Source organism: Octopus sinensis, linkage group LG4, assembly GCF_006345805.1.
Source record: "Octopus sinensis linkage group LG4, ASM634580v1, whole genome shotgun sequence".
NCBI lineage: Eukaryota > Metazoa > Mollusca > Cephalopoda > Octopoda > Octopodidae > Octopus > Octopus sinensis.
Window position 1 is genome coordinate 114,994,002 of NC_043000.1, and position 17,274 is coordinate 115,011,275.

At 38.6% G+C, this 17,274-nt stretch overlaps 1 protein-coding gene across 9 annotated transcripts in view; it reads left to right on the plus strand.

Annotated features, from left to right (window-relative positions):
- Positions 1-17,274, plus strand: part of LOC115210393 — a 274,118-nt gene that overhangs the window by 184,566 nt on the left and 72,278 nt on the right. For 8 of the 9 annotated variants that reach the window (XM_036502388.1, XM_036502389.1, XM_036502391.1 and 5 more), the window contains exons 4-5: positions 3,878-3,916; positions 7,003-7,050. The exons of the other annotated variant lie outside the window; for it this stretch is intronic. In XM_036502388.1, the coding sequence (XP_036358281.1) occupies positions 3,878-3,916; positions 7,003-7,050 (87 nt within the window). The remainder of the gene's footprint in view (positions 1-3,877; positions 3,917-7,002; positions 7,051-17,274) is intronic. 9 annotated transcript variants of the gene reach the window in all.

A 17,274-nucleotide genomic window follows, 5' to 3' on the forward strand; every position in this document is an offset into this window, starting at 1 on the left:
CGTCCAGCCTGGTAAGACCTGCCTGAAGATTTCTCTCCCTCTAGCATAGCTCTCCAGGTCAATGGAGCACACAGGCACTTCATCGCAACAAGGTACTTGTTGAATTGGCCATTGACTACACAGGAGTTCTTCTGCCCTTTGATGGGTCTTATTTTTCATCCCATAGGGTGTCCAACAATCACCCCCCTCACCAAGCAAGCTTGATGGGGTTGCCAGTTTAGTCACCGATGACACAACCATGCAACAGGTTGTACTATGTTACATGTTACCAGTAGTGCTCAAGAGCGACCATATGAGGGCACCAAAGTCTTGTAAATGCTTAAGACCTCTATGGGTCTTAATCTGGTCCTCACACACACGTACATATATTTGTGTGTATTTATTTTATGTAAACTCATACATAAAGCAAAATAACATTGATAACTGTGCCATACCCGAAAGTGTGCTGTCTGGGGCGGCCCTTGAGTATGTGTTCCCACCCCACCCATCGACTTCCAAACCAATACAGGCTTACCCAGCAGATTCAAATGTGCTTCCCCATAAAAGCATCATCAGGGGCAAACTACCCCCTATCCTCGCCCCCTTCTAGCTATCTTTTACTTGTTGCGGTCATTAGACTGCAGCCATGCTGAGGCACTGCCTTTAGTCAAATGAATTGACCCCCACCCACTGCTTTATTTTTATATAAGCCTGGTACTTATTCTATCAGTGTCCTTTGCCAAACCACTAAGTTATGGGAATGTAAACACACCAACACCAGTTGTCAAGTAGTGGAGGTGAACACACACACACACATATATATATATATATATATAAATAATATTTCATAATTACGAGTATAATTATAATTAGGGTTCAGCAAAGATTTGCTTTAACACATACCGAAGTTTAGAAATAGCAGCCAAAGAACCTTAGCTATTTCTTCTACTATTTCTTCTACTTCTTAATGTAGAAGAAATAGCTAAGGTTATTTGGCTGCTATTTCTAAACTTCGGTATGTAGTAAAGCAAATCTTTGCTGAACCCTAATTATAATTATACTCGTAATTATAAAATATTGTTTAAGTTTACCGAAAAATGGTCCTTTTTCATGCCAAATTCTACTTGGTGAAATTATTAATTACTAGTTAATTAATTTTACCCTTTATTATTATTGATATATATATATATATATAAATTAGAAAAAAAAACACCTTTTATCATTTCAACAATGAAAAAATTAAATTATACTATATAGAAAAAAATTACATCCTATACGAAAAAATTAAATATAAGATAAAAACATATACCAATGATTAAGCAGTGTGCAAAATAAAATAAAATTATAAAATAAAATATAATATTATTATTATTATATATATATGAGAGGCTTCTTTCAGTTTCTGTCTACCAAATCCACTCACTCAAAGCTTTGGTGAGCTCAAGGCTCTAATAGAAGACACTTGTCCAAGGTAACATGCAGTGGAACTGAACCCAGAACCATGTGGTTGGGAAGCAAGCTACTTACCACACAGCCATGCCTTTGCTATTCTTTTTTCTTTCTTTGTCGTTTTTTTTTTTTTTTTTTTTTTTTACCTTTCTTTAGTACTGAACAGAAAAAGCATTCAATGCAGTCAAATGTGTGGATATACACCTATTGATTATATGCATGCAAATTGTGTATGTATATATATTTGCATGTATGTTCATGTAACTAGGGAATAATATATATGTTTGTATGTACATATATTTGATATTTTCAAAAGCTTCAAGCTGCTGCATTTATAATTTGATTTTTTCCCCCTCCATTTTATATATATATATATATGGTGCGATGGGTAAATTGTCACCATTTTATATTTTTTATTTCGTACATATGCATCATTTGTTTTTGACTTTGTTGACTACACAGTATGGTAGGGTCAGTTGGACACTGTCTTCAGGAAAAACAGCACCATAATGCAATTCACTCTGCCAAAGATTAGGAAGTGACATGCTATACTGCTTGACATTTGCAGCAGAAGCTCTAATATGAACATTTCAGAGTGTTTGGGTGTGAATCTGAGGACATGTACCAAGAGTGATAAAAATCAAACATCCAGTCAACATCATGGCCTGTAGCACCCCAGCCAGTTGCTACAGCTGGCCTGTAGCACCCCAGCCAGCTGCTATAGCTGGCCTGTTACACCTCACCCAGTTGCTACAGCTGGCCTGTCGTACCCCAGCCAGTTGTGATTCAGTTGCTCCAGTTTATGGTTAAAAGTCATTCAAAACATGTCTTCATCACCACCACCCCCTCTCCTCCTCCACCACCACAACCTTTAAATTATTCAGTGGTGTTTCTTCATTCATGCTGTCTGTGGTGGTGGCACCAACTCTATTGTCTCTTCAGGTAAGACATTCTACCAAAGAACTCCTGCAACTTGTCTCTTATCCACCACTTAACACAATTAATTTAGAACTAATTGCTTTAATTTTCTCATTCAATTAGTCCAGAATACCTGGAACAGCCTCACAACTTGTAATTTCAATTAACTCATATTGCAACTGGTGGACAATAGCATTGAGGTTGCAGCTTTGAATTGGGTTAACCATTGGTTCATTGCTTACCTGGCAGCAAGAGTGACAAGGAAGTGTATGGGATTTGATGCAGAACAAATATTGCAAGAGGCTTCATTTGAAGAACTCTGGGTTTTCAAGGAGTTTTTGTACTTATGGAATGTGTGTGGCCTAGGTGCATGCATATCCAAACAGTTTCTTAGATATAGCTGTTGCAAAAAAGGAGAAAAAAAATGAAAGAGAAGAGAAATAGAGGAAGCTTCTAGAAAGTCCCCCACCTCAAAAAAAATTATATTTTGGGCACAAAGTCTTGTCTTCAGAAGGAAGCAGTCAAAGAAATGTGTATTTACATAGATCCTGCCATTTTGGATAGTCTGGTGCTTCAGTTTACAGCAACTTCCCAAATGTTGGTGCAGTTGGTGTCATAGAGGTCATGTTGGGGATGGTAGTGCTGCTGGTGGTGAAGACTGGCAGTAGTAGTGTTGGGGTTGGAATTTTTACCTAAAAAGAATGATAGCCCTTTCTTTGAAGAGATAGATTCAAAGAAAATTACTACTTTTAAATCTCACAACGTGAGATATTCAGCAACAGTATTTTGCAAAAATATTTCTGACTGAAAATATCATACATGCATGGAGTTAGGATTTTATGCACCCAACAAAGTATTATTGTTAAGCTGAAACTGTTGTTAATGTAAAAAGAAATGGAACGGAGAAACTATTTCTTCATTTTCTGAAAAAGCAACGTTTTGGACTTACAACAGTTTTGCATAACAGCAACGATATGAAGTGGTCAGTCATGTTGCCTATAAATATAAGAACTTGTAGAATTGTTGATTTGGATATATATGTAACTTCGAGATATGAGGCTACACCATACTTTTCCCTGTATGGTGACTCAAACTCAGATGACAAACCCCACCTGTTCTTTTAAGGGCCCAGTTCAGATTTGGTTGCTATTTCTAGCATATTGATCCTCAGCGGCCTGATCTCTGAAATGTTTTTGTTACTATTGTTGTTGTTCTTTAGCCTCAGGTTGCTCTAATCCAGTAGATCTATGATGAAAGCCATTTTAGCCAAGACCATTCCATCTTCAATTTCAGCCATTGTGTATCTAAGACTACATCATCCAATGTGTCCAATGCCACATTTTTTAAGATGGTTTGGTATGATTTGGGAGAAATTTGGGAGACATTCAATTAAGCATAGAGGATACCCCACCACCACCACCTTGTTGATTTTATTTGTATTTCTTTAATGAAATTTATTTATTATAACCTTTTCATAACTGAATCATGTTGCAGTTATTATTTGTTAACTTTGACTTTTGTACAACTACAGGATATAAACCTACCCCCTGGCAAAATTTCTCCAGATAAGGTAGGCCCATTTCCAAAAGTGCACAGTGTGTGTATAAACATATATCACCCACATACACCACATTTAAGACCTTGATATATTTGTGACACATGTAGAATTTTGTTATCCCTCTTCTCCTGCAATGAACCTTTTTTTTTTGTAGCATTGTCCCAGGCCGTATTTAATATAATAATCATGCCTTCTCCACCTAATGTCTGACTTAAGTAGCATCAGCCAACAATACAGTTATTTCAGTCGATTCCATAAGTGATTAAAAGTAATACTTCTGTCGGTGCTCAAGTTAGCAGAACCATTAGCAGACTGGGCAAAATGCTTAGTGGTGTTTCATCCATTTGCATGTTCTGAGTTCAAATTCCACTGAGGTCGACTTTGCCTTTTGTCCTCTCAGGGTCGATAAACTAAGTACCAGTTTATCACCAAGTGCAAAGTAATTGACTTACTCCCTACCCCGAAATTGCTGGCCTTGTGCCAAAATTTGAAATCATAATTATTATTATTATTGAGTGAGAGAGCAGTGCATGCCATCAAAGTGACACTGGGGTAAAATATCCCAGTATACCCATCATGACTACCCGTCTGATAAGGGTACACTAGGCACATGCATCACAACCATATGTGCGCAACATGGTGATCTCGTATCAAGATAAACAGCACATGACCTTGCAGGTGGGGCCCAGTTAGAATTTTCTTCTGGTCGAGTAGCCCATCCTGCTCAAAAGGTTCCTGAATAAGGGTTGTTTAAGGATGTTGAATAAACACCCATGTTTCCAGAGGTGAATTATTCAAATCCCAAAGAATCCCTCTCAACACATGGCTATGTTGCTCCCCAACTACTTCTGCTCGTGATCAGAGATGGACATATTGTCAGCCACTAAGGGACATACTCAACTGGTTAAGGTCAAACAACTGACAAGCAAATCTGTGGTATTGAGCAGAATATTTGCTGTAACCCATCTTTCATACCAATTATTATTATTATTATTACTAGTCCGCCAAGGTCAACTGCCTGTCATCCTTTCAGGATTGATAAATTAAGTACCAGTGAAATACTGGGGTCAATGTAATCGACTAACTCCCCCCAAAATTTCAGCCTTTGTGCCTTAAATAGAAAAGATTATGTAAACTTTGAAAAATGTATATTTTGATGAGATCAAATGTGACCTGTTAAAAATCTAATGGCTTTTATATTCTGAGGTACAAAATTCTATATGAGCTGAGAGAGCCTCTACAACACTGATTCTCAGCTGGGGTCCATATGATCCCTGTTAAGACATGTAAGACTTATGGGGGTTCGTATGAGCAAAATAGGAAAATACAGTTCTATTTTAAGGGTCCGTGAAAAATTCTGGTTTGGATGCATTTTTGAAAGAAACAGCTAGGTTTCTTCCTCTAATGTTTTACATAATTCCACCTTTGCAAGTTAATGAGTGAAAAACAAAATAAGAATTTTGGAAAAAGTGTTTATAAGACTAGTTTTTAAACATTGAATGACTACGAGTGTCCACCAAAATAGAGTAGTAAAAATGGTTGAGAACTCCTGCTCTTCAGGGACAGTCAACCCACGAGAGATAATGGAATTCTTCTAAAATCTCTATGCTGACTTGGAGAGTGATTGTTCAGCTGTTGAATAGGAAATGGAATATATTTATCAGACCAGGATACAGCTATGTACCTATAAAATTTGTAAAATAAAATAAACTTGTTTTGGGCAGAGAGGTAGGTATTGATGTTTTGGAAACAGCCTTTTTAGAGCTGTTTCCAAATGAGAATTTTGTGTGAGGAATGTGGAGATCTGTAGACATCAGCTTCAGTAATAACCTTCCATTTCAGTTACTGTTTCTAAACTAAACACCCTTATTGATTTCGTCACAGACTACCAACACTTTTCTCTTTTACAGGGCTAGCTTAGGGGGCCTCTATGTAGTTGCTTAATCTATTAGAATTGGTATCCAAATCAAACCTACCAAGAAAAAGCACATTAGTTTATATAGTTCTTGATATCCTTTAAAAAAATGTGTGATCATAGAGGGAAAACTTTTGATTGATCCAGAGTTGACCCTCATCCCCTGCTCAAAATGTCTGAACTCTCCGCACTTCATGGCACACAAATTATATATTTATCAATTATATTAATTGACACAAACTCATTACTGGCTTATTTGGATTCTATCTTACACAACTATCGCTTGACCATCTTCCTTAACCATTGTGGGCAGTAAACCAGTCTTCATCACTACTCTTTCTTTACAGCACTGTTTGACCTTTTTCAGTGACCTATGTGATCACCAGTTTTAACTTTTCCATCACTCTCTCTTGCAGAGTTATAATACTGCTTAGTCACTCCCATGACTTTTGTGGTCAGTAAACTTTTGCCTTAATTTCAACACCACTCTCTCATATACATTCTTTGTTTTATTTTTCTCAATTTGTTCTCTTTTGACCAATATTTATCCTTGTAACTATTTACCACTTTTTTGCGAGCGAAAAGTTAAACAAAAATGTTATTGAATATGTTTTTCTTGTATTTTGTCCCTAGTTTCATATTTTTCTTTTATAATCATTTACTTTTCATCGTCATTCTTCATTCATCTTCTCTTATTTCATAATCATTTCCTCATCCCCTCTTCCTTCATCAATTTGTCTCCCTATTTTCCTTTCTTTTATAATGTATTTTTCTGTTTTTAGAAAAACATTGTAGATGGCCTGAAGTATTTTATTTACATGTACAGAACCATTGTGTTACAGAAGGTGAAAGTTATAGTGACTGGACATCAAAACAAAAAAAAAAAAAACTAAGATTTCGAGATGTCACGTTGGAAATATCTGATTAGTCTTAATATTATGAGTTAAATACTCCTCTTCAAATCATTTCAAGAGTGAGTGAGAGATAAATTACATGTCCATTTTGCTTGCTGGATCCTTAACTTTTTTTTGCTTTTTTTTCACAATTTCTTTATTTTTGATTTTTGTTTTCATTTTTGTTTGTTTTTTTTTATTTTTAGTTTCCTGTATATTTTCTCTCTCTTTCTCCTCCACCTCTCTCTATTTCTCTATTTCCCCTCCTACTTCTCTCTCTCTCTCTCTAGGTCTATGAGATCTACCAGCCAGGACCTAATCTTATTTCACCTAACCAGGTATGCCTCACTGCTGACTGTTCTTTATCCCCCAATTCCTGCTAATCTTGTTAAGGGTAAGGACCCATATCAAGGACTTTATATAGTTCTTGATATCCCTAAAAAAATGTGTGATCATAGAGGGAAAACTTTTGATTGATCCAGAGTTGACCCTCCCCTGCTCAAAATGTCTGAACTCTCTGCACTCCATGGCACACAAAATATATATTTATCAATTATATTAATTGACACAAACTCATCACTGGCTTATTTGGTCTCTGTCTTACATAACTATCGCTTGACCAACTTCCTTAACCAATGTGGACTTTAGCCTGACTATCCAATTTCCTTTCCCATCAAACTGTACGGAATCAGAATGTTTGTAAATATTTTGATCTTGAAGCTTTTAACTGGATTCCTCTCTGGATTGCTTGCTTTCATGGTTTAGTTATGTGTATAACGCTCTCTCTCACACATGCATAACATGTTCTTTCACACACACACAAACTATTTTTCTTAAATGCACATCAACATGCTTTCTCATACACATAACATGCTTTCTTACACACACACACACACATATTCATGATAAAATATTTTCATGCACACTTTATCACCCACGTGACAACTCACTCTTTCTCATAACACATTCTCTCATAATTTCCTCATGCCAACCATTATAAATACTTTTCAAAGCATACAAGTGCATGGCTAAGTGGTTCGGATATTCAGCTCACAATTGGTGCAGCCATTTGGTTTGCCAGCCCTCAGTCAAAATCGTCTGACCCATGCTAGCATGGAAAGCGGACATTAAACAATGATGATGATGAATCACATGATCATGAGTTCAATGCATAGCAGTGTGCTATGTCCTTGATCAAGACACTTTATTTCACATTGCTCCAGTCCACTCAGCTGGCAAAAAAGAAACGTACCTGTATTTCAAAGGACCAGCCTTCTTACATAGTGTGTCGTGATGAATCTGCCAGTGAACTACATTGTGTTTGCATGTCTGGGGACCACTCAGCCCCTTTTATGTTAATTTCATCAGCAGGCTGTTCTGTTGATCAGAACAACTTCATCATCTTAACTGATGGAGTACTGAGTATTTCCATTTCTACTTGAAGTAAAGGAGTTTTAATAATTACTTTTTTTCATTTTAACCTACTTTCAATCATCTGTAAAAATTTAAAAGTAATATTCAGAAATTTATGTACTCTGGGACTTAATGGGTTAATCCTTAAGTTAGCCTTGGTCATCCACTCTTTTCTTTAAGTACAGTGTATCTTGAATTACATTATCTAATCTTTTAAGATGAAAGGATGTGATGTGATATGGGTTAGGTATCTTAAATCCTGAGATACACACAAGTAATTCTTATATATGCATTTTCTTTCTTTTCAATCTGCTGCACAAGCAACCAAAAAAACCAACAGTAAACCACCTGAGCTGAGACCCCCTTCAGTCATGACTGACTGTGGGATTGCACCTAGAAAGTTACCCCCACCAGACACAAGTCCAGGCAAGGTTGTTTATGGAAAACCAGCAGTCGCCCATACATACTGCCCTCCCCTCTCCACACCAGCAGTGTTATCCAAGGGAAATGCAAAGGGGCCAATACAGCTTGGCACCCGTGACATTGCAACTCATTTCTACAGCTGAGTGAATTGGAGCAATGTGAAATAAAGCGTCTTGCTCATGAACACAACACGCAGCCCGGTCCTGGATTCGAACTCACAACCTCACGATTGTAAGCTCAATGCTCTAACCACTGAGCCATGTGACTTCACAGTAAAACACCATAGTCAGACAATTATAAACAAAACCTTTGTGTGCGTGTGTGTCAAAACTGGCACTCCGTTGGTTATGATGATGAAGTTTCCAGTTGATCCAACCAATGGAACAGCCTGCTCATTAAATTAACATGGAAGTGGCTGAATACTCCACAGACACGCATAACCTTCATGTAGTTCTTAGGGAGATTCAACATGACACAGTGTGACAAGGTTGGCCCCTATGAAATTACAGGTACAACTCATCTTTTTCCAGTTGAGTGGGTTGGAGCAAAGGGAAATGAAGTGTCTTGCTGAAGGACACACCATGCCTCCGTGAATTGAACTCATGATCTTAGGATTGTGAGCGGAATACCTCTAACCACTAAGCTACATACCTACGTGAATGTGTGTGTATATATATATACATACCTTCCACATACCAAGTCTGTGTTCATTACTCAAGTGTCACTAGATTCCATCTCAAACTTTGGTGTGATATTCTATAAATATTAGGCCATAAAAATCTTCAACGTTCTTTATAGTTTTTTTACGACTTCTTCAAGTGTTATTGATGTTTTATTCCATGCAATGTTGAGCTCACTCTGGGGTGATGGTCATGGAATTGAAAACAGGTGCATTATTGTTAGCACTTCTATTATAATCTGCAAACACTTGAACATCCAAAGTCAACACGTAATTATAATGTTCCCGCTACCAACAAAATTAATTTCTTTATTTCTTTTATTGCTTGAGAAGACCCGGCAAGCCAAATTAGACCATAACCTCATGGCCTATGCCAGGGGCATAACCAGCCCACTTGTGCATACCTTTTCCTTCTTTGGACACTAAACTCTGCTTGCGAAGACCTGTTGAAGCAAGTGAAATCAAAATGAATTTCGATGACTGGCATCCATGCTAGCAGGGTGCATAGAGCACCATATGAGTGTGATCGAGTGGCACATAAAAGGCACCATTCGTGTGTGGTCGTTACCAGCTTTGCCTTACTGGCACTTGTACCCCGTGCTAGTAGGGTGCTAAGAGCACCATCCAAGTGTGATCGTTGCCAGAGCGGCTAACTGGCTTCTGTACCGGTGGCATGTAAAAGGCACCATTCAAGTGGGATCGTTAACAGCATCACCTTACTGGAACCTGTGCCATTGACATGGGTAAAAATATTCGAGCGAGGTCATTGCCAGTACCGCCTGACTGGCCCCTGTGCAGGTGGCACGTAAAAAGCACCCACTACACTCTCAGAGTGGTTGGCGTTAGGAAGGGCATCCAGCTGTAGAAACTCCGCCAGATCAAGATTGAAGCCTGGTGCAGCCATCTGGTTCGCCAGCCCTCAGTCAAACCATCCAACCCATGCTAGCATGGAAAGCGGACGTTAAACGATGTTGATGGTGATGATGATTTCACTTTTGTTACACTTCTTTAGCATCTGAAGATCAGTCACATATATTACCTGAATATTGGTTATTTTAGTAACTTGCAAGTCAAAGCAATTTTACATGCTTCTGTTTTGTCACTGCTTACAAAATAGAGCTTATATCCTGTAATGCTAATCTAAAACTGAAATACATAGGCTTTTCAGGCAACAGAGATACCATGTCAGAAAATTCTGTCATTGATGTCATTAGTTTGGTATTTCTCCTCTGTAACTGAACACCTTTCCTGTCACCAAGCACCGTGACATGCTGCATTTTATCCTACTTCTGACTCCAGAGAAGTTTTAAATTTTTCTTTAAACTGAAACTAAGATAATATCAGTAGAGAAAACATTGTTTAAATTCCACCAGATACAGGCGTTTTTTTTGGTGACGTACAAATTCTCTGTAACTGCACCTTCGCCTGGTTTAAAAGTATTTCTGTTCAGTCTTAAATTTGCTCCTCAGTAGATATGCAAAACTAGTTGTAGCTGTGTGGTAAGTAGCTTGCTTCCTAACTACATGGTTCTGGGTTCAGTCCCACTGCGTGGCACCTTGGGCAAGTGTCTTCTGCTATAGCCTCAGGCCAACCAAAGCCTTGTGAGTGGATTTGATAGACAGAAACTGAAAGAAGCCCATCATATGGGTTCGACGGTTTGACAAGTTATGGGATGTAAACATACTAACATCGGTTGTCAACCAATGGTGGGGGGACAAACACAGACACACAAGCATATACGTACATACATACATATGTATATATGTGTGTGTGTGTTTGTGTTTGTCCCCCCGCCCACCATTGGTTGACAACTGATGTTAGTATGTTTACATCCCCATGACTTGGCGGTTCAGCAAAAGGAGACCGATAGAATAAGTACTAGGCTTACAAAGAATAAGTCCCGGGGTCGATTTGCTCGACTCAAGGCGGTGCTCTAGCATGGCCACAGTCAAATGACTGAAACAAGTAAAAGAGAGTAAAGAGTAATATTAAATTTCGATAAGCTGAAAAATTTGTTTCATGTATGTCTGAGTATGCAAATGCTTGTCTTGTTATATTTGCTTCCTAACCGCCTAGAACATATTAAGAAGTTTTTGATATAACAGATAATTAAGTTATTGGAATATACTAGATTTTATAAAAAAATAACTGTAAATGTCTTTTGGGAATTAAAATCTGGGGAAAATACCTTTTTGGGCATCCATGCTATCAATGACATCATGACAGCATGATCACTGCCAGAGCAACCAACTGGCCTCCATGCCGGTGGCATGTAAAAAGCACCGTTCGAGCGTGATCGTTACTTGCGTCGCCTTACTGACACTTGTGCTGGTGGCACATGAAAAAGCATTTGAGCAGGGTTGTTGCCAGTACCGTCTGACTGGCTCTCGTACTGGTAGCACGTAAAAGCACCCACTACACTCTCGGAGTGGTTGGCGTTAGGAAGGGCATCCAGCTGTAGAAACTCTGCCAAATCAAGATTGAAGTCTGGTGCAGCCATCTGGTTCACCATACCTCAGTCAAAACAAAGGAATGGGAGTGAGTGATAGTCAGAGGCAGTAAAGCAGGCAAACAGCATTCAAAAGTTTTGCTCTGAAGACACTGGTATTTTAATCAAAATAAAATTGAAAATTTTGGTCTTAAATTGTATTTAGTTTATCAGTTCGACACAGACACATACATATATGTGACAGACAAGTGTAACCCTTGTGTCGGAGTTACCAATTGTAGCATATGGACAAGAAGTTACTTGATGTAGAAAGAGCAGTTCTTGGTCTGCATCAGGGTCGCTAATTGTAGATGGTAGAAAACAAGATGAGACAATGTAATGACATCGGAAAGAAAACAAAAATAATATTCACAGATTTTATTTGCCGGACATAGTCAGTAGTTGTTTTTAGTGGCAATGACACAATGTGTGTCACTTAAACATTCTCAGTGTATGTTGAAAGCTGTGTGTGGAAGCCAAATTATGTGTGTGAGTGTGTGTTTATGTTCAGAAAAGATGGAACAGCTGTATATGCAGATTTTAATTCTGCTCAGTTTCATCACAAATGTGCACCTGTCTTACCTCTCCACAAACTTGATGCTTATAAACCCTCTGATTTTAATGGCTAAAGGTAAACCAATTTGAGCATTTGTTACGATTTATTTCAATAAAGTGTTTTTGGAATCAATAAGGGTGTATTCTTTTAAAAAAACCAGGGTGATGCGTGACTTCTGAGACACCCTGTATATTCTTACAGTGTTTATAATCACGAGCAGTATCGCCCTGTGTTGCTCGGGTTTGTTTCGACCCTTTAGAATTGGAATTTTTGAAAAGTAAAAATTTTGCATTATGTAGCTTTAAGTGAACATTTTTCTGGTTGAAATACACCGAAAAATGACGACACAGCAGTCAAAAAATTGTAAAAAAAAGAAGTATATTCTTAGAAAAAAAATCACCTTTTTGATGTAAATAAATTTTGGTGTTAACATGGTCCAATTTGAATTTTTTCTCCTATGGAAGGAAGAGCAATCCTTCTTCCATCATACTCTCAATTTTGGTCAACTTGCACCACAGGGTCTCGGAGGAGATAGTGTTAGTTGAAGGCTACCAAACCTGCCATACACAGACAACTTCAGCTTTATATATAGAGAGAGATTTATGACAGGCAAGAGACATTAACTGTGGAAAGAAAGGGTGTCAAAATCAAACTCGGTGACTGGCATCCATTGCTTGTGGAGTGCTAAGAGTACCATATGAGTGAGATCGTTGCCAGAGCAACAAGCTGGCCTTCGTGCCGATGGCACGTTAAGTACACCATTTGAGCATGATCTTTACTGCGTCACCTTACTAGCACTTGTGCTGGTTGCACGTGAAACATTCGAGCGAGTTCGTCACCAGTGCCGCTGAACTGACTCATGTGCAGGTGGCATGTAAAAAGCACCATTTGGGCGTGGCCGTTGCCAGTACCACCAAACTTGCCCTCGTGCCAGTGGCACATAAAAGCAACCACTACACTCTCGGAGTGATTGGCATTAGGAACAGCATCCAACTGTAGTAACTCTGCCAGATCAGATTGGAGTCTGGTTCGCCAGACCTCAGTCAAATCGTCCAACCCATGCTAGCATGGAAAGCGGACGTTAAATGATAATGATGTATATATGTGTTAGTATGAATATGATAACTAAGAAGAAAAAATGTGCACAGCAACATTGGAGATGACACTCTAGCAAGCTGAGGTTTTTTTTGTTTATAGATTTAGCTGCACACATGTACCTACCCCTCCACACACACACAGTCTTCCTCCCTTCCTCTCTCTCTCTCTCTCCTGATAGCTGCCTCTCAGTGCTGTTCTAATTGTAATTCTTTTGTCCCACAGTTCAATAGTTAATTAATAGTTAGGTATTAACTAGTAAATTACATAAGCTTCATTGCATGTTTCAGTTACAGCTGTTTTATATTTTGCTGGGTTTTTTGCCATTGTTTTAACTTCAGGTCCTCTTTCTAACTTCACTACATTGTCTATACATAGAATAGGTTGTGGTTGTTTAATGTCAAAACAGAAACCATTTACTAAATTTAAACTGAGTTTCATGTATTAAATTTGCATTTTTTATAATGTTTTGAGGTTTTTAGTTTAGCTCTTGAGATCAACTTTTCCTCTTATTTTTCTGGGGCTGAATCGAGTACCCGTATAGTGGATTGGTACAATCATTATGGCATTGGAAATGATGCCTGCCTGAACTACTCTAGCCATATGAATTCAGAGCTCAAATCCAGCTGTAGCATATTTGGGTGGTAGACTATTGCCATCTCCCTCTTTAACACTCATCATCATCATTGTTCGACCGTGGTCGAGACAGTGGAATTTACTATGTTACGCCAGACTTCACGGTCCATCATAGCACTACAGAGGTCCCATTGCTGGATGCCTGTATCCCTGGAGATTACATCAAGGTAGGAGAGTGTGTGCCCTCTGGTATCGCGAGCAGATGGCTTCCAGAGGAGAAGAGTAGAAATTACCTCGTTTTCAGCTCTACAACAATGTCCAGCAAACTGGACTCTTCTACCTTACACAAGAGATGATACAGGTGGTAATTTCCCATATATTTGTACTTTGGTTGGATTTTGAGCTCTCATAAGGAGGCGAGTGTAAGTTCCATCCAACCGCCTCTCAAGCTTCTTTGATAATGTCCAGGTTTCTGAGCCACATAGTAGAATTGGCTCGACTGTGGCTTTGAAGATTTTAACACTACTACCCGGCCCTTGACTCCTTTTGATGTGGTCTAATCCATTGGAAGCATTCAATCTAGGTTTTCAGCTTGAGGATACTTTTCTACCCCACAAAAACCTTACAGAGCCTGTAAAAGGTTCATGGGGCACATTCTTTCCATCTGATTAAATAGAATTGCCGGTATAAATATGTTTATGTGTGAGAGTGTGTACTTGTATGATTTTCACTAGATTTGAATGTCTGGGATGGCTTTATGTAGCTGCATAAAAGTCAAAGTCGACCTCGGCAGAATTTGAACTCAGAATGTAACAGCAGGCGAAATACCACTAAGCATTTCGCCTGGCATGCTAACGTTTTTTGCCAGCTCGCCGCCTTGAACTCACTACCTTATTATTGTGAACCTGATGTCCTAACCACTGAGCCATGTGCCTCCATATAATGTTAGCATAAGTAAAGAATAAACAACAGGAAACATTTACTGTTGGAAAGAAATGGTTCTGGATGTGGTCAGGGGTCACGGAGGGGGGGGATTGATGGTGACTATGAAGTGTTTCACGTGTCTGGAGGTTTGAATAAACCTGTAGACAGGTAAAAAGTTTAACCTGTTTTATATAAGTAGTAATAATACCTACATCCGATTGAACGCTGATGGTAATAATGGTGGTGGTGGTGGTGAAGGTGGTGAGTTGGCAGACATGTTAGCACGCCGGGCGAAATGCTTAGCGGTATTTCGGCTGCCATTATGTTGTGAGTTCAAATTCCGCCGAGGTCGACTTTGCCGTTCATCCTTTCGGGGTCGATTAAATAAATACCAGTTACGCACTGGGGTCGATATAATCAATTTAATACCCTTGTCCCCTCTGTGCATAGTAAAGAAATAGGTATTTCGTCTGCCGCTACGTTCTGAGTTCAAATTCCGCCAAGGTCGACTTTGCCTTTCATCCTTTCGGGGTAGATAAATTAAGTACCAGTTACGCACTGGGGTTGATATAATCGACTTAATCCGTTTGTCTGTCCTTGTTTGTCCCCTCTGTGTTTAGCCCCTTGTGGGTAGTAAAGAAATAGGTATTTCCTCTGCCGTTACATTCTGAGTTCAAATTCCGCCGAGGTTGACATTGCCTTTCATCCTTTTGGGGTCAATAAATAAAGTACCAGTTTTGCACTGGTGTCGATGTAATTGAGTTAACCCCTTTGTCTGTCCTTGTTTGTCCCCTCTGTGTGTAGCCCTTTGTGGGCAATAAAGAAATATTTATGGTGGTGGTGGTGGTTATTATGTTCCAGCCCATCCCTGTGGAATGTTATAATATGGCTACTGTATGTGTATGTTTGTTTTAGTATCCATAAATATGTAACAGATAGTGGTGTGGGGGTGGGGGGTAATATTAGTATTAAAAGGAAATTGTGGTCGGTCATAACTAGAATTGACAATTGTGGTTTTTGTAGGAGGGGGTGTTGTCATGGTGGTGACAGAGGCTGTTGTTTTCCTGCTTGTGGTGGTAGCTGAAATACTAGCAGTGGTGAACTTTGTTGCAGTATTGGAAGTAGTAGTGTGTGTTATGATGATAGTGATGGTGGTGTTGCTGCTTCTCATTTTGCAACAGCAGTGGGGGAGTCAGATGCAGTGGTGGAGGCAGTAGTTGTGGTGGTGGTGGAAGTTAACAGTAGACAGATTCCTTAGTAATTTTATTTCTCTGTGTAAAATTATTTTCTTTGTCTGTGTGTCCAGGGAAGAAAAATATTTTTATATGGCAGGTAGACACTGGAATGATGATGATTATTGTGGCTATAATAATGTTTTTTTTTATATCTGGAGTAGAATGGTGATGATGATGATGATTGTCACTGAATAATAATAATAATAACAACGATGTTTGCTTTATTAATTGTAGTCGTTATGAATCAGTTTATTGTTAACGGGACAAGACTGAATTCTAACAGCACACACATACCTATCTCCCATCATATGTTTTGTTTAACCCCAGGTCAGCCCCTGACCCAGTAAACCTATGATCAAAGACATTCCAGCTATGACTATTTATTTTCTTTTTAGGAATATCTACAATGATGTTATTTTTTTTTTATTTCTACATTATTTTTTTTTGACATTTTTGTTTTTTTTTTGTAAGTCACTAAGGTATAATTTGAGACACATACTTTGCCATTGTGATGATTGTAATAATAATAATAATGAAGAAAAAGAAGGGGAAGAAGAAAACGAGAAGAGGAGGAGGAGGGGAGAGAAAAAGGAGGAGAGAGAGAAAACGAGGGGGGAGGGGGAGAAGAAGAAGAAGAATACTAACATCCCAGTAGTTGTTGGGGCTCCTGGAGCAGTAACAACCAGTTTTGAGAAATTTTTGGAGAAACTGGGATCAACAACATAAGGGTAAAACAGACTCAGAAAACTGTTTTATTGAGAACTGTGAGGATTGTGAGGCTGATACTTGGGTGTTAATTATTGTGGAAAGAGGCACTGTGAGACCCTTGACAACAGGTCCTTGTCCACTCTTTGACCAACTTTCTATTTCATCATTCTGGGGTTGTCAAAATAAACTATCAACCAAGTACTGGGGTTAATTTAATCCGCTAAACCCCTCCCCTCAAATATTGTCACTAACATACATTAAGCGCAGGAACAAAAGTGGGTGCTAATCCAGATCCAGGATATTTTTACAAGGTCAAATTTTATCAATATTGATTTCAAAAACAAACACAGATATAATGACCCTTTTTCCTCTAAAGGCACAAAGCTTAAAATTTCAAGCAAGGGGGCTAGTCAATTGCAATGACTGCAGTGCTCAACTGGTATTTATCTTATTGACCCCAAAAGG